At 41.9% G+C, this 27,306-nt stretch overlaps 1 protein-coding gene across 4 annotated transcripts in view; it reads right to left on the minus strand.

Annotated features, from left to right (window-relative positions):
• The window catches only part of mier3a (mesoderm induction early response 1, family member 3 a), a 46,117-nt gene continuing 18,811 nt past the window's right edge, over positions 1 to 27,306 (minus strand). For 2 of the 4 annotated variants that reach the window (XM_036977750.1, XM_021603231.2), the window contains exons 4-13: positions 21,689 to 21,823; positions 20,231 to 20,351; positions 19,678 to 19,751; positions 19,458 to 19,530; positions 18,970 to 19,118; positions 18,817 to 18,898; positions 18,640 to 18,734; positions 18,026 to 18,153; positions 2,222 to 2,376; positions 1 to 1,678 (exon numbers count right to left, since the gene is read on the minus strand). In XM_036977750.1, the coding sequence (XP_036833645.1) occupies positions 1,215 to 1,678; positions 2,222 to 2,376; positions 18,026 to 18,153; positions 18,640 to 18,734; positions 18,817 to 18,898; positions 18,970 to 19,118; positions 19,458 to 19,530; positions 19,678 to 19,751; positions 20,231 to 20,351; positions 21,689 to 21,823 (1,476 nt within the window). In that variant the 3' untranslated portion in view covers positions 1 to 1,214. The remainder of the gene's footprint in view (positions 1,679 to 2,221; positions 2,377 to 18,025; positions 18,154 to 18,639; positions 18,735 to 18,816; positions 18,899 to 18,969; positions 19,119 to 19,457; positions 19,531 to 19,677; positions 19,752 to 20,230; positions 20,352 to 21,688; positions 21,824 to 27,306) is intronic. The other 2 variants (XM_036977749.1, XM_036977751.1) reach the window with 2 other exon arrangements.

A 27,306-nucleotide genomic window follows, 5' to 3' on the forward strand; every position in this document is an offset into this window, starting at 1 on the left:
TAAAACAGAATATACATCTCTTTATTTACAGTATATTTGGCGGCGCACAATCGGCCCAGCGTCGTCTGGGTTTGGCCAGGGTAGGCAGGCATTGTAAATAACAATGTGTTCTTAACGGACTTGCCTAGTTAAATAAAAGGATACACATACAGAGGCAAACATTTACAAAAAAGTGTTATGCACATGGATGACAAGTAGTATATCTGTACAAAATATACAAAACCTGGGGACCCTCTTACAAAATGCTACATTTAGGGCCAGGTCGTTGGTACCTGTAAACACTGGGAAAGTAGCAATGGTGAGAGAATGCTGCTCATACACCAGCGAGGAAGAGAACTAGTCATAGATGTCGTGGTAAGATTTGCCAACACTTGAAGGATAACGCTCATGGGATCCACTGATGTGGAACAGACCCCCAAAAGCACAAATCTCCCACCAGTAGTTCCGTTCACACAGTATTCGGACACAAATGGGCATTTCCCAAAATTCCGGACGGAAAAATAAATGGCTATATTCAATATTTTTTTTTTGCTGTACAAGAAGACATCACTGATGTCATAATAAAAAAACATCATATGTATATCATATAAACTGAGCGTACGGAACATGCTCTTTCCATGACAGACTGAACAGGTAAATACAAGTGAAAGCTATGATCCATTATTGATGTCACCTGTTAAATCCACTTCAAAATCAGTGTAGATTAAAGGGAGGAGAGCCTCGAGACATGGATTGTGCATGTGTGCCATTCAGACAGTGAATGTGCAAGACAAAATATTTAAGTGCCTTTGAACGGGGTATGGTAGTAGCTGCCATGTGCACGGGTTTGAGTGTGTCAAGAACTGCAACACTGCTACGGTTTTCAAGCTCAACAGTTTCCAGTGTGTATCAAGAATGGTCCACCACCCAAAGGACATCCAGCCAACTTGACACAACTGTCAGGATCCCTGTGGAATGCTTTCGACACCTTGTAGAGTCCATGCCCTGAAGAATTGAGTCTGTTCTGAGGGCAAAAGGGGGTGCAACTCAATATTAGGAAGCATTCTTAATTTTTTGTACAATCATACATACATATATGTATATATACACACGCACACACACACAAATGTATATATACACATATGTGTATGTATACACACACACACAATAAATATAATCTCCAATGAACAAATATGTACACAGATGGTGGGCTCCAGGCGTTCTCACACGGTTACCTAGCAACCATTCACTTCGACTGTAGGGCTGTGTGCGGTTGGTACCGGTGTCTTGTGTGTGCATGGTCGTGTTCCAATGTAGCCGTTGGCCTCATCGGTCACTAGGCTGCCAAAGTCTGTCACCGACACTGCCATCTTGCTGCTCGTGATAGGATGCGGGCGTGCCTCAGAATCCAGGCCCAGATTTTCTACAGTGGCCTCGGGCAAGCTCATTTTGAGGCGCTTGGAGGGGGGTCTGTCGTAGTTGTCCGTGCAGGAGGCCAACTGGCCCAGGTCGGAGTGGTAGAAGCCGGCGTCCAGCAGGTTGATGCAGTCGGGGTCTCCTGCGCCATTGGGGATGAATCCCAGGGACTCGTCATGGCTCAGGGAGCCCCGGTGGAGGCCCTCTAACGTAGGAAAGTTGTAGGACTCCAGGCAGCCCACGTCAGACGGGTTACATACAGACGCCACACTGCTGGTCAACGCTGGAGTGAGGGGGAGAAGAAAATTTAGAGAATTGGAGTTAACCTTGACTCTCCAAACAGACAACGTCTTTCATCAGAAACACTGCATTGTCGCTACAGACAGGAGTTTTTGGTGTCAATGTGACCTACTAGGAAAACATGCTATAGGGACCTAGGTTTTCCTTGTTCAAGTAACATGGTCAGGACCCTTCTCATAGCGGATGAGCTTGAAGATCAGGAGCCATATGTATCAAGCATCTTAGAGTAGAAGGGCAGATCTAACATCAGTTTCACTTTTATATCATAATGAATAACATTACATGGACAGGAGGGACCTGATCCTCGATTAGAACTCCTACTCTGAGAAGCGTACTATGTATGACCCCAGAAGCATACAGAGAAGAAAATAAAATCACTGCTTAAAATGTTACAGCCTCATGCTCCAAGCGGCTACCACTGCTAATCGCATTCTTCACTCTATCCATCAAAATTTATGTGGAGTTCACAAGCCTTCTCTCTCTCGTCTGCTCTGATTTCTCGGTCCTGGCCCGTGGCCCTGCTCACCAGAGAGGTCGCTGGCCGTGATAGAGTTAAGGAGGTTGAGCTGGTGCTCTGCCGAGTACTCCATCCGACCTCCTCCACTGCTACTGGAGCACACAGAGGCTGACCCGTCTACCACCAAGCCTTCAGCCTCATCCACCAGCCTGTCCATCAGATCTCTACAGGGAGGGTAGGAACAAACAAATAGGGGATTTATGTGAATAAAACAGTATCGTGTTCACCAAATTTTTGAAATGTGAGTAAAATAAGGAGGAACACCAAATTATCAATGGAATCCTCACATTTATGACATTAAAAAAAAAAGTGTGATTAGTTAATCTTTTTCTTAAATAGACCTCTCCCCCAATAACAGTTTTCCACTGGAGGGAATGCATATTATATTTGTAGTCAGTGATTTAAGGCAGAAACACCAATGACAAAATTGAGGGATTCATTATACTAATTATATTATAAAAGTACACTAGGGCTGTGGCGGTCATGAAATTGTGTCAGCCAGTGATTGTCAAGCAAATAACTGCTGGTCTCACGGTAATTGACAATTAAACATTTAGCATCTCCTGGATTCCACACACAGCCTACAAACCACTGATGCTGTACTTTGGAACAACTAAATTTGGAAAAAGTTGAATAAATCCATGTAATATAGCCTACACCATCAGGTCTATATGTTTCATATGACATGAAGAAAATTAAGTCTAATTCAGAAAAACAGAACATGATCTGGCTATGCCATATGGCTGTGGGCTACACTAGTTAATTTAGCAGAACTATATTATATTACTATATTATATTATGAAGAATACAATTGAACATATCCTTTGTATTTTATTCAGCTATTTTCTCTAAATGATTTGAAGGAGTGCACACATGCAGCTATTGTGTTGAGAGGTTAAACTGTTGAGTGTAGGGGGCAGTATTTTGATGTTTGGCTGGAAAAACGTACCCAAATTAAACTGCCTATTTCTCAGGCCCAGAAGCTAGAATATGCATATTTTAAATTGGCAGATTAGGATAGAAAACATTCTAAAGTTTCCAAAACTGTCAAAATAATGTCTGTGAGTATAACAGAACTGATATTGTAGGCGAAAACCTGAGGAAAATCCAACCAGGAAGTGCCTCTTATTTTGAAAACTCCCTGTTCCATTTCATGCCGTCCCTCCATTTAAAGGGATATCAACCAGATTATATTCCCTATGGCTTCCACATGGTGTGAACAGTCTTCAGACATAGTTTCAGCCTGTTATTCTGAAAAATGAGCGAGAACAATCACATCGCTTCATTGGATGGCTGGGTGTCCCTAGAGTTTTGCATGCGCCAACAGCTTGGAGCAGACATTTTCTCTCTCTCTGCTATTGAGAGAGCTACCACCCAGTTGAAATATGATCGATTGTTTATTGTAAAAACAACCTGAGGATTGATTATAAAAAAACATTTGACATGTTTCTACGAACTTGAGGGATACTATTTGGAATTTGCGTCTGCCCGTCATGACTTGCACGAGCCTGTGGATTACTAAACAAAACGCGCCAACCAAATGGAGGTTTTCGGATATAAAAATAATCTTTATCGAACAAAACAAGCATTTATTGTGTAACTGGGAGTCTCGTGAGTGCGAACATCCGAAGATCAAAGGTAAGCGATTATTTTTTTTGCTTTTTGTGACCAATCTACTTTGCTGCTAGCTGTTTAATGTTTTGTCTGCTGAGAGATGTCTTCACATAAACGCTTGGTTTGCTTTCGCTGTAAAGCTTTTTTGAAATCTGATACGCCAGGTGGATTAACAACAAGCTAAACTGTGTTTTCCTATATTGCACTTGTGATTTCATGAAAATGATATATTTTTTGTAATTTGAATTTGGCGCTCTGCAATTCAGCGGATGTTGACGAAAACGATCCCGCTAACGGGATGGGTGCGCCAAGAAGTTAACAAAGAAAACAGGTACTCGTATATGCTTCATTTAGAGTTGTAAAGTTGACAAGCACTTGATAATTCCTTGAATTTCCCATCTGAATCCCCTTTGTGTTACCATAACCCCCCCCCCCCCCCCCCCAAAAAAAATCTATGCCTTTAGTGGCGGTTGTGCAATGGGCTGAATATAATAATTATAAATTCCCTTCTCCCCGCTGCACCTCTCACTCACATGGCTCTGTCACATGATCGGGTCTTTCCCACAGGCTACAATTGAAGACAGACATCGGGGAAGCAACTGCGCTCGTCCTTAACGTTTCCGAAGCGTATATATTGGAAGAACTGTCCACATTTACTTTTCGTCAGCCAACAAGATGAGTAGCCTATCGAACAGCAAAAGCATTAGTGAAATTTATTTAGATTTTGAATGGACCATTATCCATACAACGGTCTCGATCTAAGCACTAAAATAGCAAATGGCGGACACATTTTCATGCCAGTCTGTTTTAAAAATAACCAATGTGCTTAATATTAGGAAGGTTGAGAAATAAATATAGTAGGTCTAGCCTATAGAAAGCTGATGGGATCTTCCTATTTTTAATAGAGGCCATCACTCTGATGTTTGAACAGGTTCAAGTCTGAGATCTGGCTAGGCCACTCAAGCACATGCAGAGACTTGTCCCAAGGCCACTCCTGCATTGTCTTGGCTGTGTGCTTAGTGTCATTTTCCTGTTGGAAGGGGAACCTTCGCCCAGTCTCAGGTGCTGAGCGCTCTTTTGGCAAACTCCAAGTGGGCTGTCATGTGCCTTTTACTGAGAAGTGGATTCCGTCTGGCCACTACCATAAAGACCTGATTGGTGGAGTGCTGCAGAGATTGGAGAACCTTTCAGAAGACAACCATCTCCACAGAGGAACTCTGGAGCTCTGTCAGTGTGACCATCGGGTTCTTGGTCACCTCCCTGACCAAGGCCCCTCTTCCCCGATTGCTCAGTTTGGCTGGGTGGACAGCTAAACCGAGCAATCAGGGGAGAAGGGCCTTGGTCAGGGAGGTGACCAAGAACCCGATGGTCACTCTGACAGAGCTCCAGAGTTATTCTGTGGAGATGGGAGAACCTTCCAGAAGGACAACCATCTCTGCAGCACTCCACCAATCAGGCCTTTATGGTTGACTAGTCATTAAAACTCGTTTTTCAACCACTCCACGTTTTTGTCAAGTTGAATGGGAAGAACGACAGAAAGACAATAGTAGACAGAATACTCAAGTCTCACAGAAGATGGCATACATGCTAGCTAGCCACAACGAGAACCAGAGTAGCATGGATACATAAGAAGCCACGAACTCAAGCAAGAGAAAGAACAAAACTGACCAGGATGAAATCCTTGCAACCTCAGACACCAATTAAAAATCCACAGGTGAAAAAAATGAAAGATGACATTTCCATGTCTGAACTTTTCTCTGCAATCCAGTCCCCGTCTACTAAACAAGACGCTACCCTCTCCAAAGTGTCCATCATAGAGTGGGCTACCGAAGAAACATCAAAGATCGATCATGTCAGAAACTATCAGTCAGCTACTCAACATTGTGAGCGAGAACAAGGAAAAGATAACGTTCCTAGAGAATGAGTTGAAGAAACAGCAATCCCAAAATAATGAGCTGTGTAAGAATGTATACAAACTTCAAAAGATACCCTCGCGGATGGAAACATGAAAATCCAAGGGGTAAAAGAGGTAGATGGAGAGGATATTAGTGAAGCAGTCATTAATATCCTGGGAATGGTGGCTCCGTGCATAAAAGACAAGCTAAGAGACGTGATCGACGTGGTACATCGACTTGGGAAACGAAGATCTGATGGACCCCCTCGCAATGTCATCTTGTGCTTAACTATGCGTCACTACAGAGACATCTGGAAAATGGCAAAGGGTAACAAGTTTCTGGACGAGCAGAAGCTCCGCATCAAAGAAGCTCTGATACCGCAGGATCAGATTGCCAGGGAGAAACTGTGGCCGCTTATACGGAAGGCACGACAAGAGGGAAAGAAAGCTGGGTTCAAGGGCCAACACGCGTTTATCGAAGGAAGAATGATTACTGGGTAACTCTGTTGACATTAACCAAACTGGAACTATAAGTCAAGAGTACAGTTAATGTACCGCCACGAGTAAATGTACCGTTTGAACTACAACTGATGAACACTTGCCAACTAAAAAAAAAAAAAGAAAAGGAAGTAAATAGATTTGTTATACTGTTAACCACCTACCCCAGCTGAGCGTAGTTTTCCGTCAGAGTAATCCTCTCAAGGTTCACTGGTTTGTTTTATTGTTCACATTACTACTTCTGTTATCTAATTTGTGTTCTCTTTAATGCAGGAGTTCGTTTAACTCACTCAGTATCGTTAGTCTGAATGCTAGGGGTTTGAGAGATCTTACAAAAAGGAAAGCCTTATTTTTATATTGTAAACGCAGTAACGCAGATTTTGTCGGGTGAAAGTGATTTGAAATTTTGGAAATCACAATGGGGAGACATAGCCTATTTCAGTCATGGATCAAACCATTCTGCTGGTGTTTTGACACTTATTCACAAGTTTGAAGGTAACATTCTAGAATCCACATCGTCACAAGATGGGAGATGGGTCAAAGTAACTGTTAAACTTGACAATTCTATTTTCATATTTTGTAATGTATCAGTGGGGCAAAAAAGTATTTAGTCAGCCACCAATTGTGCAAGTTCTCCCACTTAAAAAGATGAAAGCCCTGTAGTTTATCATCATTTATCATTCAACTATGACAGACAAAATGAGAAAAAAAAAATCCAGAAAATCACATTGTAGGATTTTTTATGAATTTATTTGCAAATTATGGTGGAAAAAAAGTATTTGGTCACCTACAAACAAGCAAGATTTCTGGCTCTCACAGACCTGTAACTTCTTCTTTAAGAGGCTACTCTGTCCACCACTCGTTACCTGTATTAATGGCACCTGTTTGAACTTGTTATCAGTATAAAAGACACCTGTCCACAACCTCAAACAGTCACACTTCAAACTCCACTATGGCCAAGATCAAAGAGCTGTCAAAGGACACCAGAAACAAAAATGTAGATATATAATATATAGATTTTTTCAAAATAAAAGCCTGAAACTATGTCTAAAGACTGTTCACAACATGTGGGAGCCATAGGAAAAGGAATATGGTTGATATCCCTTTAAATGGAGCGAAGGCAGGCAATGGAACAGAGTGCTTTCAGGAATAACACCACTTCCTGGTTGGATTTTCCCCAGGTTTTCGCCTGCAATATTAGTTGTGTTATACTCAGACAATATTTTGACAGTTTTGGAAACTTTAGGATGTTTTCTATCCTAATATGCCAATTAAAGTATGCATATTCTAGCTTCTGGGCCTGAGAAATAGGCAGTTTCATTTGGGTACGTTTTTCTTCCAAATTTCAAAATACTGTACAATTGAACACAAATTTTCTCTTTGGGTCACTTAGAATTTTCACCAAATCCAAAAGGTTTATCAAAGTCATTCGCATGTTTTACAAAGACATAAATAGATCTGTGTTACTAAATCTTAATACTTCCAAAAGATTCAGTATCAACAGAAGTGTACGACAGGGATGCCCAAGTTCGCCATTTTTATTAATTTTGGTTGTGGAACTTCTATCTCCAGATATTCTGAATAATGCAAATGTATATGGCTTAACCATTTTTAACAAAGAAATCAACATTTCCCAACTGGCTGATGATACTACTCTTTTCTTAAGAGACAGGTCGCCCACGCCCTTAATGCTATAACTGCATTTTCTATTGTATCAGGATTAAAACTGAATGTTTCTAAATGTGAAATCTTATGTTTATTTGACTCTGATAAAGAAATAGAAAATATTCCTGTAAAGGACTGCGTTAAATATTTAGGAGTACATCTGTCAAAAAAACAACATATGAATTTCTCTCCTAAAATTAAGAAAAACAAAAATATATTTAATAATTGGCTATAAAGAGATCTTTCTATACTTGGGAGAGTACTTCTGTCCAAGGCAGAGGAGAGGGACTGTCTTGTTTTGTGTACCCCTCATCATCTATTTTTGTAAATCCTGCTACTTGTAAAGAGATTAATAAGACCTTTCTTGACTTCATCTGGAAAAATAAGTCGTCTCAAACTAAAAAAGTCAGTCCTTTCTAATAAAAGAGCTGAAGGCGGTCTGCAAGTGTTGGATTTTGTTGACATAAATAACACTTTCAAGATCAACTGGTTGAAAAGATGGTTTGATAAATACTGATTCAATATGGTATTTCATTTCAAATAATGTGTTTAATAAATTGGGAGGTAATTCAGAAATGTAACTATATTCCTGAAAGATTAACCGCTAAATTGGCTAGGTTTCACCAACAAGCTTTAATGGCCTGGAAAATGTTTTCTGCACAATTTTTCCCCACATAAAGCTCTTTTGTGGAATAATTCAGACATAACTAAGGAATAAGTCATTGTTCTACCCCAGTTGGCGTGAGGACTATAGACTTTGTTCTTGATGTTTTCGACAACAAGGGTAATATTCTCACATATGAACAATTTGAGATCCAGGCTCTTCGCTGGCCATGGCAGAACACTGACATTCCTGTCTTGCAGGAAATCCGCCATACTGCTCGTTCTGTGAGTGGTGCATTGTCATGCTGACGGGTCACGTCAGGATGAGCCTGCAGAAAGGGTACCACATGAGGGAGGAGGATGTCTTCCCTGTAACACACAGCTTTAAGATTGCCTGCAATGACAACACGCTCAGTCCGATGATGCGGTGACACACCGCCCCAGAACATGACAGACCCTCCACATCGATCCCGCTCCATAGAACACTCATTCCTTCGACGATAAACGTGAATCCGACCATCACCCCTTGTGAGAGAAAACCGTGACTTGTCAGTGAAGATCACTTTTAGCCAGTCCTGTCTGGTCCAGCGGTGGGTTTGTGCCCATAGGCGACATTGTTTCCGATGATATCTGGTGAGGACCTGCCTTGAATTAGGCCTATAAGCCCCCAGTCCAGCCTCTCTCAGCCTATTGCAGACAGTCTGAGCACTGATGGCAGGATTGTGCATTCCTGGTGTAACTTGGGCAGTTGTTGCCATCCTGTACCTGACCTGCAGGTGTGATATTCAGATGTACCGATCCTATGCAGGTGTTGTTACACGTGGTCTGCCACATTGCAATTTATTGCCCTGGCCACATCTGCAGTCCTCATGCCTCCTTGCAGCATGCCTAAGGCACGTTCACACAGATGAGCAGGGACCTTGGGCATCTTTCTTTTGGTGTTTTTCAGAGTCAGTAGAAAGGCCTCTGTGTCCTAAGTTTTCATAACTGACCTTAATTGCCTACCGTCTGTAAGCTATTAGGGTCTTAATGACTGTTCCACAGATGCATGTTCATTAAACAAGCATGGGAAACAGTGTTTAAACCCTTTACAATGAAGATCTGTGAAGTTATTTGGATTTTTACTAATTATCTTTGAAAGACAGGGTCCTGAAAAAGGGACGTTTCTTTCTTTTCTGAGTATATAAGCACCTATCCACTACTGATATAAACCTTAATTTATAGTCAAGCAAAATTTCACCAATTATTTAAACTGGCATATCGGCTGCTGACTGGTCGAGTAACCTCTCTGCCAGGAAGTCCTTCATAAGGATTAGTGACACAGCCAATAAATACATCGCCATCCAGACAGATTGACTGGATGTAACACAGCCACCATCCGCTGGGATTTTGTGCTGTATCGCCACTATCCTTCTACAACACACACACACACACGCCATTATCTGGCAGCATTCCCACTCACACCAGTTTATGTTTGCCTACGCCGACCCTCTAGCTGACGTTACTGTTACGAGAACGAACTCTGATCAGGGAAAACGACCGGCTCAAACATGAACGGCTTCAGTAGTTTTATTAGCTCCCTAGCTAACATTATTTCATTCTCTGTAATAAACTCATTTTCAGACTCGGAGCTACTCTGTAAATTCAGCCATTTTTGGGAAAAGAATTGTCTCCTGCCAGTGACACAATGCCAATATGGCGATTTACAGTTAGCTTGCTTTCTAAATCATAGTGTTTCCATTGCCCTTTAAAATGGAAGAGGTTTGAACCACCAAGACTCTTCCAAGAGCTGACAGCCCGACTAAACCGGGGAAGAGAACCCGAAGGTCACTCTGACAGAGCTCCAGAGTTCCTCTGTGGAGATGGGAGAACCTTCCAGAAGGACAACCATCTCTGCAGCGCTGCACCAATTAGGCTTTTATTGTAGAGTGGCCAGATGGAAGCCACTCCTCAGTAAAAGGCACGACAGGCCGCTTTGAGTTTGCCAAAAGGCACCTAAGGGCCTCAGACCATGAGAAACAAGATTCTCTGGTCTAATGAAACCAAGATTGAACTCTGACCTGAATGCCAAGCGTCACATTAAATCAAATTTGCTTAGTCACATGCGCCGAATACAACAGGTGTAGTAGACCCTACAGTGAAATGCTTACTTACGAGCCCCTAACAGACAGTGCAGTTTCAAAAAATATGGATAAGATATCATCTGGAGGAAACCAGGCACTGCTCATCACCTGGCCAATAACATTCCTACAGTTAAGCATGGTGGTGGCAGCATCATGCTGTGGGGATGTTTTTCAGTGGCAGGGCATGGGAGACTAGTCAGGATCAAGGGGAAGATGAACAGAGCAAAGTACAGAGGGATCCTTGATGAAAACCTGCTCCAGAGTCCTCGGGACCTAAGACTGGGGCGAAGGTTCACCTTCCAATAGGACAACAACCCTAAGCACACAGCAAAGGCAACGCAGGAGTGGCTTCGGGACAAGTCTCTGAATGTCCTTGAGCGGCCCAGCCAGAGCCCGAACCCGATCGAACATCTCTGGAGAGAACTGAAAATAGCTGTGCAGCAACACACCCCATCCAACCTGACAGAGCTTGAAAGGATCTGCAGAGAAGAATGGGGAAAAACTCCCCAAATACAGGTGTGCCAAGCTTGTAGCGTCATACCCAAGAAGACTTGAAGCTGTAATAGCTGCCAAAGGTGCTTCTACAAAGTACTGAATAAAGGGTCTGAACACTTACGTAAATGTGATAAAATGTATTTATAATACATTTCCCAAAATTTGTACAATTCTGTTTTTGCTTTGCCACTATGGGGTATTTTGTGTAGATTGAGGTAACAATTTTTTATCAATTTTAGAATAAGGCTGTAACGTATCAAAATGTGGAAAAAGTGAAGTGGTCTGAATACTTTCCGAATGCACTGTAGTTGATTTGATTAAAACACATAGCCTGTGTGTTTTAATAAAATCAACTGTGTCTATATATTGAAAAATACACATTTAAAATTGAGCAATCGATTGGTCGAAGAACAGAATTTATTGGACCAAGATTTTTTTTTTATTAATAAAAAAAATAAATAAATTGGGGACAACCCTAGACCAGGTTTCCAATAGGAAAACATTTATCAAAGTGGGCAGAACAAGCAAGGAGGTGGGCAGAGCCAAGAATGAGTTAGTGAGATCCTATTGGTGTGTTTCAGCATTTATTTGCATATTTCTGTTAGGGAATACCTACTATGAAGTGTGGGTGTGCAATAACTCAATTCGCCCTTTTTACTTTGGCAAAGTCTACAAAACGCAGTCCACCATGTTACAGATTCTAGTTTTGGAAACAGAAAATTGAATGGAAATGTTTCATAGATGAGAAAATTTGCAGAATGTCGGCCAAAATCCATATCGTTCCATCTTCTCCCACTGCTGGCCACTGGGCTTCCTCTCATCACCATATTTTGTAGTGAGTGGAAAAGCCAACTTGGATGCTTCACATATAAATTCGGTGAAATATCTGGCGCATCTGTGGTTCAACTGTTTAACCCATCAGAACCATAATGTAAACAAATACTGTATATCTTCAAAACATGATTAAAACTATCATTAATTTGATCTCATGGTTGGTCAGTCCTTGCATCCCATAAGTCAGTCTATGAATTTAAGAGTGGTTACATTTCTCTAGGCCCATCCCAAGAGGTTTATCCAAAAAGGTGGCAGGTTGGTTGCCTTGTTGTTTGACCTGCAGATTGGCCCCTCAAAGTTTAGTTTGTGCATCTTTTACTTTTTTACACCATCTTCAAAACAGCAGAAAATGATAATTTGGGTTATTGAAAAGATTAACAGCAGTTTATATGTGAAAAGTATTTCTTCTTATGCTTGTTTTGTCAAACTGAAATAAGGCAAACATTTTAGAATGTTACTTTCACCGTAAAGCCTTTTTGAAATCTGACACAACGGTTAGATTAACAAGAAGTTCATCTTTAAGCCGATGTAGAACACTTGTATGTTTTATGAATTTTTATTATGAGTATTTCTGTTTTTGAATTTGGCGCACTGCAATTTCACCGGATTTTGACCAGGTGGGTCGCTAGCGTCCCACATACCCTGGAGAGGTTTTAACTACAAAAGCTAGTTACGAGACAACCCATATTGTTCCTCCAAAGACATTGCAACAATACTTCATTGGGTCGTTCCACAAAATTAGTGCCTTTTGCATCCTTTTGATATTTTAAGTAGAGAATATATACCAATATAGAATTTTAAAAGCCTGTTATATTAAATTAAGTGCCCTTTAATATTGACCAGATGGAGAACTCAATAAAACCTGATTTTTTTATGAATAAAGGCTAACGTTAGTTAAAGTGCGAAATTTCAGCATTTTGACATCCCTGTCACTTCTTGGAAGATTTAAACCCACTTAATTCCAAAATTTCACCATCATTGTAAAGCCCTAGTTATTTTGTTGCTTTAACAGTCATTTCCGAAGTTTAATTAATTTATGTCTGTCCCTCATTTTAAAAAGGTCAACCATGTTAAGGAAACTGAACTCTCGTTTTAATATGGTGAAACTATTCCTTTTAAATTATTTATTTCAAAAAGAAACATTGACCATCTAATAATAAAATCAGGGTAAAAGCAGGTGAGTTGGTTCTACTGTTTTTGGCAATTTCCTGGTGTGGAAAACTGAACATAAACACACCAACCCTGTTACCCATAGATAGACAGGCTAGAAATGTCTTAATAACTTTGTGAATCTTGCACTCAATTGCCACTCCACAAAACAACCTTCCATTCCCTGTGTCACAAGTTGGTTGATTTAAGAAGAAATGTTCAACCCTATTATGGTCAACCCTGTTACTGGTCTTAAAAAAAAAAAAATAATTAAACCAAGTTACGCTTCTCAAAAGGCATCAAAATGGTGGAATGACCGATGTTCTCACTGTTTTCGGGGCACTGAGCAAATTTCAGGTCTGGTGAGTGCAAATTAAACGCTGTGATAATGGCACCGGAGGGGATGGCTCCTAACTAACTGCTATTTTGTTAGTTTTTTCACCACTCATTTTGTACATAATGTTACTGCTACCATCTCTTATGACCGAAAAGAGCTCCTGGACAGCGATTAAGCACCTCGAACTGGACTAAGTTTTTTTCTTTAAGGAGTCTGATGCGAAGGATCTACTGCTTCCCCGAGACCAAGCCCAAATCCCCGTCATTCGTGTGAGGAAAATACGTAAATCCAGGGAGCAGAGGTCTGGGTGCCGTGTGTGAACTCGCCGGTGAGTGAGTAAACCACCACTACCCTCTGTATTATAGGCCAATGTGCAACCATTGGAAAACAAACGGGACGATCTACGATTAAGACTATACTACCAACGGAACACTAAAAACTTCTTATGTTTCTGTTTCCACAGACTTGGCTGAACGACGACACGGATAATAGAGCTGGCTGGCTTCTCAGTGTTTCGGCAGGACAGAGCAGCTACGTCTGGTAAGACGAGGGGGGGTGTGTGTGTGTGTGTGTATATGTCTAACTGCTGTTGCGCAATGTCTAATAATAAAGACGTCTCGAGGTATTGCACGCCTGAAGTAAAACACCTCATGATAAGCTGTAGACCACACCATCTATATTACTAGCCATCCATTTACCACCACAAACCGATGCTGGCACTAAGACCACACTCAACGAGCTACAGTTGAAGTCGGAAGCTTACATACGCTTAGATTGGAGTCATCAAAACTCGTTTTTCAACCACTCCACAAATGTCTTGTTAACAAACTATAGTTTTGGCAAGTCGGTTAGGACATCTACTTTGTGCATGACAAGTCATTTTTCCAACAACAGACAGATCATTTCCCTTACAATTCCAATGGGTCAGAAGTTTACATACACTAAGTTAACTGCATTTAAACAACTTGGAAAATTCCAGAAAATTATGTCATGGCTTTAGAATCTTCTGATTGACTCAAATGACATCAATTAGCCTATTGGAGGTGTACCTGTGGATGTATTTCAAGGCCTACCTTCAAACTCAGTGCCTCTTTGCTTGACATCATGGGAAAAGCAAAAGAAAATCAGCCCAAAAAAATTGTAGACCCCCACAAGTCTGGTTCATCCTTGGGAGCAATTTCCAAACGCCTAAAGGTACCACGTTCATCTGTACAAACAATAGTAAGCAAGAATAAACACCATGGGACCACGCAGATGTCATACCGCTCAGGAAGGATACGTGTTCTGTCTCCTATAGATAAACGTACTTTGGTGCGAAAAGTGCAAATCAATCCCAGAACAGCAGCAAAGGCCCTTGTGAAGACGATGGAGGAAACAGGTACAAAAGTATCTATATCCACAGTAAAATGAGTCCTATATCGACACAACCTGAAAGGCCGCTCAGCAAGGAAAAAGCCACTGCTCCAAAACCACCATAAAAAAAAGCCAGACTACAGTTTGCAACTGTACATGGGGACAAAGATCATACTTTTTTGGAGAAATGTCATCTGGTCATTTAGAACTGTTCGGCCATAATGACTATGGTTATGTTGGGAGGAGAAAGGGGAGGCTTGCAAGCCGAAGAACATCATCCCAACCGCGAAGCACGGGGGTGGCAGCATCATATTGTGTGGGTGCTTTGATGCAGCAAAATAGAAATAGACAAAATAGATGGCTTCATGAGGCAGGAAAATTATGTGGATATATTGAAGCAACATCAAGACATCATCAGTCAGGAAGTTAAAGCTTGGTTGCAAATGGGTCTTCCAAATGGACATGACCCCAAGCATGCTTCCAAAGTTGTGGCAAAATGGCGTAAGGACAACAATGTCAAGGTATTGGAGTGCCCATCACAAAGCCCTGACCTCAAGCCTAAAGAAAAGTTGCGGGCAGAACTGAAAAAGTGTGTGCGAGCAAGGAGCCTACAAACCTGACGCAGTTACACCAGCTCTGTCATGAGGAATGGGCCAAAATTCACCCAACTTATTGTGGGAAGCTTGTGGAAGGCTACCCGAAATGTTTGACCCAAGTTAAACAACTTAAAGGCAATGTTACCAAATACTAATTGAGAGTATGTAAACTTCTGACCCACTGGGAATGTGATGAAAGAAATAAAAGCGGAAATAAATCCTTCTCTACTATTATTCTGACATTGCATTCTTAAAATAAAGTGGTGATCCTAACTGACCTAAAACAGGTTATTTTTACTTGGATTAAATGCCACCCGGGAGGCCCTAGACTGGAATATTTTACAGGATTCCTCCAATGACATTGAGGAGTATACCACCTCAGTCACCGGCTTCATCAATAAGTGCATCAACGACGTCATCTCAACAGTGATCGTACGTACATTTCCCAAACAGAAGCCATGGATTATCGGCAAAATCCGCACCGAGCTAAAGGCTAGAGCTGCCGCGTTCAAGGAGCGGGACACTAATCTGGAACTTATAAGAAATCGCGCTATGCCCTCAGACAAACATCAAACAGGCAAAGTGTCAATACAGGATTAAGATCGAATCTTACTACACAGGCTCTGACGCTCGTCAGATGTGGCAGGGCTTGAAAATTATTACGGACTACAAAGGGAACCCTACCAGACGAGCTAAATGCCTTTTATGCTCGCTTTGAGGTAAGCGACACTGAAGCACGCATGAGAGCACCGAAGGTAATCTGCCGAAATGATTACTGCCCCATAGCACTCACGTCTGTAGCCATGAAGTGCTTTGAAAGGCTGGTCATGGCTCACATCAACACCATCATGCCAGAAACCCTAGACCCACTCATTCACATACCGTCCCAACAGAGCCACAGATGAAGCAATTGCACTCCCCACTACCCTTTCCCACCTGGACAAATGGAACACCTATGTGAGAATGCTGTATATTAAGTGCCTTGGTGTCCATGACACCAAACTATCATGGTCCAAACACACCAAGACAGTTGTGAAGAGGGCACACCACTTTTTTCCCCCCAGGATACTGAAAACATTTGGCATGGGACCCCAGATCATCAAAAAGTTCTACAGCGTCAAGATGCACCTTGCCAGTTGCATCACTGCCTGGTGTGGAAACTGCTCGGTATCTGACCATAAGGCACAACAGAGGGTAGTGTGTACAGCCTAGTGCATCACCGGGGCCACGCTTACAACCATCCAGGACGAGACGGTGTCAGAGGAAGGCCCTAAAAATTGTCAAAGACTCCAGTCTCCCAAGTCATAGAATGTTCTCTGTTACTGCACGGCAAGCAGTACCGGAGCGCAAAGTCTAGGATCAAAAGGCTCCTTAACAGCTTCTACCCCAAGCCATAAGACTGCTGAACTAAACTAATCAAATGGCCACCCAGACTATTTACATTGACCCCTACTCACCGTTTATTATCTAAAGTCACTATACAAATTACCTCGACTAACCTAACCTGTACCCCCGCACATTGACTCGGTAACACATTTCTTGTGTTGCTTTTTGATTGATTCAATTTTTTTTAAACTTTTTTTTTTATTAACTATTTCTTGAACTGCATTGATGGTTAAGGGCTTGTAAGTAAGCACTTCATGGCACATGTGACAAATAAAATTTGATTTGAAAATGCTGTGCAACTTCCTGTGATTGTTTACTGTGAACACTGAGGCTGTACCCACTTTAGTTAGTTTGAACAGTGGCCAAGTAGGCTACTGTGACTATTTGATCATGATGTTGGCCTAACAGAGTGGTCTACCATCAAAAACAATTGAGAAAAATGCATCCCACAACATTCTAAAAAGTATTCAGCCTACATTAGCAGCAAATGTGTGGTGTTCAATGTACTTTTGAAAAAAAAAAACATGCAGGGCTTAACATTAACCTGATTATCCACTTGTCCTTCAGACAAGAGCACATTGTGTGCTCTTGTAGGAAGCAACCACTCCCCCATTGTTGACTAGAAATTAGCTATAACTGGGCTAACTCACTAACTAGCAAAGAATATGAACAAAGCTCTCACTTTGATCTCACAACTACTCACTACCGCTCATGCTGTAAACACAATCCAGTTCAAAGTGAATGGCACATATCCATACTGTATATGGAAATGTCTATTTGCATATAGGCCTACTGCAGCTCTGATTGGTTATGAAACACCGGTCTGTGTCGAGTACGGGCCTGAGTCGTGCTTGTCAATGCAATAGAACCCTAAACCAATGCCCTCTGCCTACAATAAAATCTCTTGCACTGTTAGTTTTGCATACCATACCAAGTCTTGCATAGCTCATTTTGTTTCGAGATGTTACATTGAAAGTGCCTAATATTGCAATGATTCGAGCACAATTCCCACAGCAGAGCGAAACGTTGATAGGGAAAACTAAAGGGGAAAACTCTAGAAAGTTGAGCGAAATTTAATCTTGTGCTTCTCGGCGTAGGCTTGTATTGCTTCTGCGCAGCGGTCCAAGGGGAGCTGCGTGCCTGTGCGCAGCTTAGAGGGAACATTGGGAATGACCCCATTGTACTTTGGCAGAAGAGAGGGAAAGACACTTTCTGGGTTAACATCAGACAAAATGCGAGGTCAATCCATGACAAAGGGGCACTCACGTTACACCAGGGTAGCTGCTATACTTCTTTTTCCCAAACCGGTTCTGTTGGACAAAGAAGTCAAATCGTTCTGACTTTTTCCACATGTAGTAGAAGGCGACACATTCAGCGACTGTCCTTGTATTCACCTGAAGGAGAAAGAGTAGGTGAAGGGTTAAATGGAGAGCTGTATTAGGTCCTGTATCAAGAACATGACTGGCATTGAACAACAATATCCCCATTTCATCTAGAGTAGAACCTCAAAAGCTACAAAACTCAGGGCTGGTGTTCCAGACTAAGCATAGTCCTTGGAGAGGAAAAAAAACAGTTCCTATGGAGATCATCCATTGAGCATGATTTTTGGTTCAGAAACAGGCGTAATGTGTATGGGAAACTAGTCCTCAGTTACCAACTGACAGGTCAACTGAACAGGCAATATAAATGCAAAGAAAGAAGCTATAAAACACAGATTTACAAATTCTGGACAATTGATAAGTAAACATGTAAATATGGAATGGTTTGTTTGTTTTTAAATTAATTTCAAAGTTATAGATATTTCAGTGTTCCCGAACGAACTCCATTCCCGACATCATTGTATCTTTGAAGTCCTACTGTATTGATAAGACTGGTCTTACCTTATGTTTCTGGATGAGGTGAAAGTTCTTCTCATAAAGGAGGAGCGCAAGTTCAAAGTTTCTGCATTCTTCTTCTGACCAGGGAGGCATTTCACCTGAAATCAAAAGGTGGAACATTTATTTTTTACTCCACTGTTTTAATACAATATGAATCTGTGTGTAAAAATGTCAACTTACCCTCAGAGGACTTTTCACTCCGGCGATAACGCTCCAGTGCATCATGGACGGTGTAGTTACACTTCACAAGCTCATACAAGGCCTTGGGAGGGACAAATAACACTAATCAGTTAAGAGAGCTAGAGAGCAAGAGAGAAAGAAAGAAAAATGTACCTGCTCGTTGTCTTGAACGAGACCATTCTCCAGCGCAGGCCCCACCTTCCCATTAACTACTAGGGCGGAAGTGTCATGCAGGAAGTCTTTCACCGTCTGCTCCGGCAGGGCATCAGGTTGCCATAGCAACTGGTCTTCATTCTCATACACTAGGAGGATACATTTTTAGACAAGGACAACACTTGGACGCTTTGAAGGAAGTTTCCAACCTTTACATCATATCTGTTGAATATGACGTTACATACAGTATATTGAACAGATTTTGTACATATATTGAACAAATATCAAATCAAGTAAACTGATATCTGTTCAACATCTTAACATTCAATTTCACCACTTCACAAGCTAATACAATGCCTTGGAAAGGACAAAAAAAAATCACAAAAAAAAATCAATTTAAATTCAGAGTTGATCTTCAAGAGAGCTAGAGTGAGTGGAGTGTGCGAGAGAAATTCTAAATGTATATTTGGTATCTCACATACACTGACCTTTTTCATTGGCATCGTAGTAACAGACAAGGGCAGGGATTTCAGCTTGATACTGGGACCCGACCATGATTTCCTTTGAAATCAGATTTTTTTAAATTAGTAAATTTAAATACCATTATGTTGACATTTGCAGTGTAACAAGCCATCCACGTGTCATGAGCCTCATCTACTAGGAGTCGGTGGAGGAATGATTGATCATGAGAAGCACTGAAATACACACCTTCCTGGTGTCCTCAGGACACACACCATCTTCCTCACCCTCCGATTCCTTGTCTCCATCGTAAATAGCATTAGCTAGAGAAGCAGATAGTGGAAGGTGAGGGAAGTAAATGGGACTGCAGTGCATAGGGGGTGTCAACTTAAACTGTGAAACAGCGATACGAGCAGCAGTATGGAACAAAAAAATATTGCAGAAACATGATACAGGAGACCACACTTTTTAGCACCCACACAGAGCATCTGCACACACATGGGAGTTTGCTTCACTCTGCTACGAAGTGATAGCTGCATGGAAACAACAGTGGAGGAGATTAGCCTCTCACTTCGTTGTTGCCAAAGTCGGCTCGATATGCTACTTCCCGAAATTTGTATCGCGGACACTACCATTACACTTCACCACAAACCTTTTACATTAGGACTTAATCTCACAATATATTTCAGGTTGCTAAATGCACTGATGTCAGATGATGCATGTCAGTGGTAGCATTATAGGGAAACAAAAAGGAAGATATTCCACAGTTCAAGGAAGTGAATGATGCCAATGTTAAACTTACAACGTAGTGTTCTGGGGAAGAAATCACTGGTTTCATGGGATGTCACCGAGGGTGTGAGGTCATCAGCTGAGGACTGCGTTTCTTCATCGTCACCTGACAGAAGATCTTTTGCTATTTCTTCCTGATTAAAATACACCAATAAGTCAATACATACACTACCAGTCAAACATTTTAGAACACCTACTCATTCAAGAGTTCATTTGTACCATTTCCTACATTGTAGAATAATAGTGTAGACATCAAAACTACAAAATAACACATGGAATCATGTGGTAACCAAAAAAAATGACAAATCAAAACATACTTTATATTTGAGATTCTTCACCCTTCGCACACTCTTGGCATTCTCTCAACCAGCTTCATGAGGTCACCTGGAATCCATTTCAATTAACAGGTGTGCCTTGTTGGAAAGAAATTCCTTGTTGGAAAGAAATCTGTCCTTCGGTCTGGAGTCCAAATTGGAGACTTCTGGTTCCAACCGCCGTGTTTTCGTGAGACGCAATGTGGGTGAACGAATGATCTCTGCATGTGTATTTGCCACCGTAAAGCATGGAGGTGGAGTTATGCTGTGGGAGTGCTTTGCTGTTGACACCGTCAGAGATTTCTTTAGAATTCAAGGCACACTTAACCAGCATGGATACCACAGCATTCTGCAGCGATACACCATCCCATCTGGTTTGGACTTGAGACTATTATTTGTTTTCCCAAAGGACAACAACCCAACACACCTCCAGGCTGTGTAAGGGCTATTTGACCAAGAAGGAGAGTAGTGGAGTGCTGCAGCAAATGACCTGGTCTCCACAATCCCCTGACTTCAACCAAATTGAGATGGTTTGGGATGAGTTGGACCGCAGAGTGAAGGAAAGGCAGCCAACAAGTTCTCAGCATATGTGAGAACTCCTTCAAGACTGTTGGGAAAGCATTCCAGGTGATGCTGGTTGAGAGAATGCCAAGAGTGTGCAAAGCTGTCATCAAGGCAAAGGGTGGCTATTTGAAGAATCTCAAATATATTTGGATTCGTTTAACACTTTTTTGGTTACTACATGATTCCATATTTGTTTTTGTTTTGTTTTGATATCTTCACTATTATTCTACAATGTATAAAATAGTCAAAATAAAGAAACACCCGTGAATGAGTAGGTGTTCTAAAACTTTTGACCGGTAGTGTATATAATACATTAAAACAATGGTTTCGCTGAAACTTTTGGAAAAAGAGTGAAGTAGGAATACAATGTTCAGGATGTCATCACAATGACACCCCCAGTATCCAACAATGAAACCCCCAGCATCCAACAGTGAATCCGAGGCAAATTATTTTAAAAGGAAAGCCCTCTCACAACCTACTAACAATTTGTTTACAAATATGTTTTCACTGCAGGTGGGATAACTTTTCCAAGTGAATGGAAATATTACAGAAGACGAAGTCCAACGTACAAAATTGACACGGTGCTTACTTACTTTATCTAATGTCATATCAGGTAGCTCGTCCGTAAGTTCTACAGAAGAGCCGCCCACACTGGACCCTCCAGCGGTGCCAATTGATGCTTCGTATCTATACATAGCCAGCAGCTCCTCCAGTGGCATGTTGCCCTCCTGAATGATTAAAGATGACTTGATTTTGTTTTACAAATCATAACAAACAAAAGTTCATGCATAACAGTTAGGAAGATTTATGACAGAATGTTAACATAAAAAAATGGACAGTTCACTCAATACAAATTCATCTTGTTTCCCACACCTTGGCTGCTGTCAATCCACTGAGTCAGCCTTTCTAGCATTTTCTTGTACAGAGCGAGGCTAGTATTGTATTGAGGGGAGTTGTATCGGCCATTAATTATAGCCTGTTCAAAACTTCCAGTTGATCAACTATCCCATGTTAGCAAGGTAAGTTAGGTTAACCAGTTATTTAAATATTGCAGTTATCATGACCAGATTATGTTCCCATGAGGCCTCAACCACCAGGGGGGCCCCAATCAATTTTGTGGAGTCACTAAAGTATCATATGAACACGAGACAGGGCAAAATGTGTAGAATTCCAGGAAATTGGCTTTAAAACAGCAAAACAGTGTTTGCTCTGGAAAAAATGTAGAGCAGTGGGAGGAAAAAGTCACAGGGGGCAGCTCATAATAATGGCTAGAATAAAGTCAATTGAATGGTAGAAAACATATGTGGTTGATACCATTCCATGGACTTCATTCCAGCCATTACTATGAGCCATCCTCCCCTCAGCAGCCTCCACTGCCAGGGTCCCCCCAAAATTCTACTCCAAAATAAATAAAAAAATTATGCAGACACCATCTAGTTTAAAAGTTCCACCTCCTGAAATAACATACTGGTAAAATGATTTGTTAAAATATATTTGTTTTCATATTGGACCACACATATAGCCCATGCATGGTCCATATGATCAGGTATGCTATTAACAATAAGCATTATCACCTGTAGTAGCCTAACTGATGCAGCATAGTGGCTATAAATAAATAGGCTGAAGCATGGTGTTGCCTATCTGCAGTTACCCTATTGGGCTAAAACATAAATATCACATTTAGATTAGTATTCAGACCCTTTATTCAATACTTTGTTGTGAAGCCCCTTTGGCAGCGATTACAGCCTCGAGTCTTCTTGGGTATGATTCTACAAGCTTGGCACACCTGTATTTGGGGGGGGGGGGGGGGGGCATCTCCCATTCTTCTCTGCAAATCCTCTCAAACTCTGTCAAATTGGATGGGGATTATCGCGGCACAGCTATTTTCAGGTTTCTTCAGCGATGCTCGATCGGGTTCAAGTCCAGGCTCTGGCTGGGCCGCTCAAGGACATTCAGATACTTGTCCCGAAGGCACTCCTGCGTGGTCTTAGCTGTGTGCTTAGGGTAGTTGTCTTATTGGAAGGTGAACCTTCATCTCAGTCTCAACCTGCTCCAGAGCGCTCAGGTCCTTTCATCAAGGATCTCTCTGTACTTTGCTCCGTTCATCTTTCCCTTGATCCTGACTAGCCTCCCATTCCCTGCCGCTGGAAAACATCCTCACAGCATGATGCTGCCACCACCATACTTCACCGTAGGGATGGTGCCAGGCTTCCTCTAGATATGACGCTTGGCATTCTGGCCAAAGAGTTCAATCTTGGTTTCATCAGATCAGAGAATCTTGTTCTCAAGGTCTAGGAGTCCTTTAGGTGCCTTTTGGCAAACTCCAAGCGGGCTGTCGTGTGCCTTTTACTGAGGAGTGGCTTCCGTTTGGCCACTCTACCATAAAGCCCTGATTGCAGCACTCCACCAGAGACAGTTGGCCTTCTGGAAAGTTTTCCCATCTCCAGACTCTGGAGCTCTGTCTGAGTGACCGTCGGATTCTTGGTCACCTCCCTGGCCCTTCTCAGATTGCTCAGTTTGGCCAGCTCTAGGAAGAGTCTTGGTGGTTCCAAACTTTTTCCAATTAAGAATGATGGAGGTCACTGTGTTCTTGGGGACCTTCAGTGCTGCATATAGTTTTTGGTACCCTTCCCCTGATCTGTGCCTCAACACAATCCTGTCCTGGAGCTCTATGGACAATTCCTTCAACCTCATTGCTTGGTTTTTGCTCTGACATGCACTGTCAACTGTGGAACCTTATTTAGACAGGTGTGTGCCTTACCCAATCATGTCCAATTAATATAATTCCCTACATAAGGGATGCCAATGGCATTTCCCGTATGATTGATGAGGATCTCCATATTGCAAATGTATGGTCCCTTACTAGACGTCCGCAAATAGGCCAACAGCCTCAGGCCGTGCCCCAGGGTCAGATCTTCCAGGAAGTCATCAAATGAAGTCTCTCGGACATTTGGTTTCTGTTTTATTACATTTCGGTAATTTTTCCACTCTTCTGGAAAATGCCACCAGATGGCGACTGGCTGCTTATTGCAAATGGACAAAACACCAAAGTGACATGGCCATTTCCTGTAAACGGAGACGAAACTCGGTGAGCACAGGTTTGGCCAAATGGGCTTTTTAGCCCAGAAACAAGATGGCGTTGAGGCCTCAACACTGAGTTAAGGCCCATTTTCTGGGATTAAAAGGTCAAAAACTGTAATAAGCTTCGTCAAATTACATGAACCTACGGTGTCAGGAAAAAAGAACCAGCCATTTATCTACCGTAATTTATGAGAAATCGTACAATTGGTGATAGTTAAAGTACTTTTTTCAAAAAAGAAATTACAGCTCCAGTTGCGGCATTTCGGAGCTCTACGTGATTTTCTGAAATCATACACACGGGAGTGCCACAGTGTGAGGCCAATAGAAACAGAGCCTGCAAGTTACCTGCATTTGAACTATCAAAGAACCATCAGACCTAGAGCTCTGAAACTTTATATACATGTTCTAGAGCTTAAGTCGATAGTGCACTGTGAGTTGTGGCTCTAGAAGGTTCTCAGGCCAAGAAACAGCCTCGTACATTTGCAATGACTTCAATTCATTTTGACCATCGCAAAAATGATGACATTTAGAAAAGTCCCAGAGTCAGAAGACTAGGTGCATTGAAACCGCCTCGGCCCCTAGAGACGGACCCTAAAGTTTCTGTCCGATAGCTCTTTCAGGGATTCCGTAGCAATGCCCGGACAAAGTGCATTTTCAGCACTAATTAAGGTCGCTGCTTGAATGACCTATTGAGCCGAAACTCGGGATTTGGGGTCGCCTCAGCTAGGCCTACACAATATCATAACTGGACCCGCAGCTAGAATGTAACTACGTGATTTACGTTTTTATTATGGTTTAAACAGAAGGCGCTGTGAATTTTGGGCCTGCTCTGAAATATGTGATAGTTGGCTTCTAAACGTGTTGGACAAAGTGGGTTTGGTGTCAAAATGAGATCTTATTGACTGATGGACGCTGACTTTTGTCTATTTGCAATAAGTTTAAAAAGTGATGAACCATCACCAAAATGACAGACTGAAATCAACACCAACGATCGATGGAGAGGAACCACCATCGCTGCCCGGCCATCCCGAGTTCAACGGGCCAGTCAATTGGGCATTTCTGCAGCACATTAGAGCATGTCATATTCGTGATGGTAAATGCCCATTGTAAGTCATTGCAAATGGACAGCCATGCACCTGGTGATCGAAACTGATTTTTTGAAATGGTGTTTAATGCTAGGTAGGTAGGGCGCACCCCCCACCCGTGCACATCAATAGTTTGACGGGGGTTTTTAAAACCACAGAGTCCCACTTCTCTCTCATCAAACATGACAAATAGACCTAGGTTGATTCAGGGCTTAACATAGTGATATATCATTTGGTCAGTATAAATGCCATTTGGACATGGTTCACTGACTTTTGGGTTTGGAAACCGACTTCCTATGATCATATATGGCAAATGGACATAACATCCAGATTTGGTACTTTCCTTTCAAATATTTGTATTAAAACACACACAAGAATGGTGTATACAAGACATACAATTCTTATCTAAACATAAAAGAGCATACAGGAACAACAAGACCCAGAGTTCTGGGTGCAAAACAAATAATACAAAACACGCCATACAAAACAAGGACATGTAGAAAGAAAGAGGGTGGTGTCCGTCCGTCCGTCCGTCCGTCCGTCCGGCACTTATTCCCCCCTACCCAACTGCTCGGGTGGCAGGGCCAGCACATGCTGCCCAAAGGTAAATTAAAATATTACAATTGAGAGTGTGTTAATAAGTACAAATTCACAGCGCCGACTCGTCTAAGTAGGAGAGGAAAGGCTGCCAGATTTGATCAAATGTTGATAATTTATTGTTCAGAATATATCTAATTCTTTCTAAGTGTACAGTGTTTGCCAATTCGCTGAGCCATAATTTGGTAGAGGGCGCTTCCCTCCTTTTCCAAAACAACAAGATTCGTTTTTTTGACGAAATGAGACCGTAAGAGATTAGTTGTTTTGGGGGGGTTGGTTAATCCGTTTAGGGACTCAGATACTCCCAGGATTATCAGAAGCGGGTCTGGATCTATTGAAGTCTCCAAAACTTCAGAGAGGATCCCAAAAATTCCACACCAATAACCATGCAAGTTAGAGCATAGGGCAAAGCAGTGGAGTAGTGTACCCTGCGCAGCCTGACATTTATCACACGTAGGGGATGTATCAGGAAATATCCTATGCAGTTTAGTTTTGGAATAGTGTCATCTGTGTAATACCTTGAATTGTATGAGACGATGTCTGGAATTAATGGAGCATGTGTGGATATACTCCAAGCTCTCTTCCCAGTCTGCCACCGAGATGTCAGTCCCTAGTTCTTCCTCCATTTTGCCTTAATGGCATCTGTAGAAGTTGTGCTAACAGATTGAAAAGCATCATATAGACGCGATATCAGTTTCTGAGGTGGGGCATATTTTTATGCATCCGTCAAACATGGAAGGTTTAGCATTCCCAAATGTTGGGAGGTGTTTTCTAAAGTAGTATCTAATTTGTAGGCATCTGAAAAAATTACTTCTGGGAAGATAAGTTTCCCTCAGCAACTCAAAGGAAGCAAAAGGTCCCTTCTATGTATAAATCCCCTATGGTACTTATCCCCAACTCTCCCCATCGCTCAAAGGTGTTATCAAGGTTAGAGGGGGGCAAAGGAGGGATTCCTGGCGACAGGGAGCATGAATGACATTGGTCTAAGCTCAAAGTGGACTTTAATTTGCTTCCAGATTCGGACTGTGGTATGTATAACAGGATTGTTACAATAAAGTGACATCTCCAGATTGACAGGCGACAAAATCACAGCGCCGATAGAGAAGGGGTGACACTCCTCACGCTCCATACTAAGCCAGCTGGATGACAGAAGTGTGTCATCCAGCAGAAACGTAACAACGCGGAGGTTAGCGGCCCAGTAATAAAATATAAAATTTGGGAGAGACAATCCTCCTTCCATCTTGGATTTACAGAGGTGTTTTTTACCTATCCTGTGTTTTATAATCCCAGATGAAAGGATTGATAATTGAGTCCAGTTGTTTATGAAAGGATTTAGGTATGAATACTGGGATGTTCTGATATAGGTAGAGCAGTTGTGGGAGGAAGACCATTTTAATGGCATTAATTCTTCCGAGCAGAGAAATTGGGAGAGTTCTCCAAAATAGTAC

The sequence above is a fragment of the Oncorhynchus mykiss genome, chromosome 5, assembly GCF_013265735.2.
Source record: "Oncorhynchus mykiss isolate Arlee chromosome 5, USDA_OmykA_1.1, whole genome shotgun sequence".
In the NCBI taxonomy this organism is placed as follows: Eukaryota; Metazoa; Chordata; class Actinopteri; order Salmoniformes; family Salmonidae; genus Oncorhynchus; species Oncorhynchus mykiss.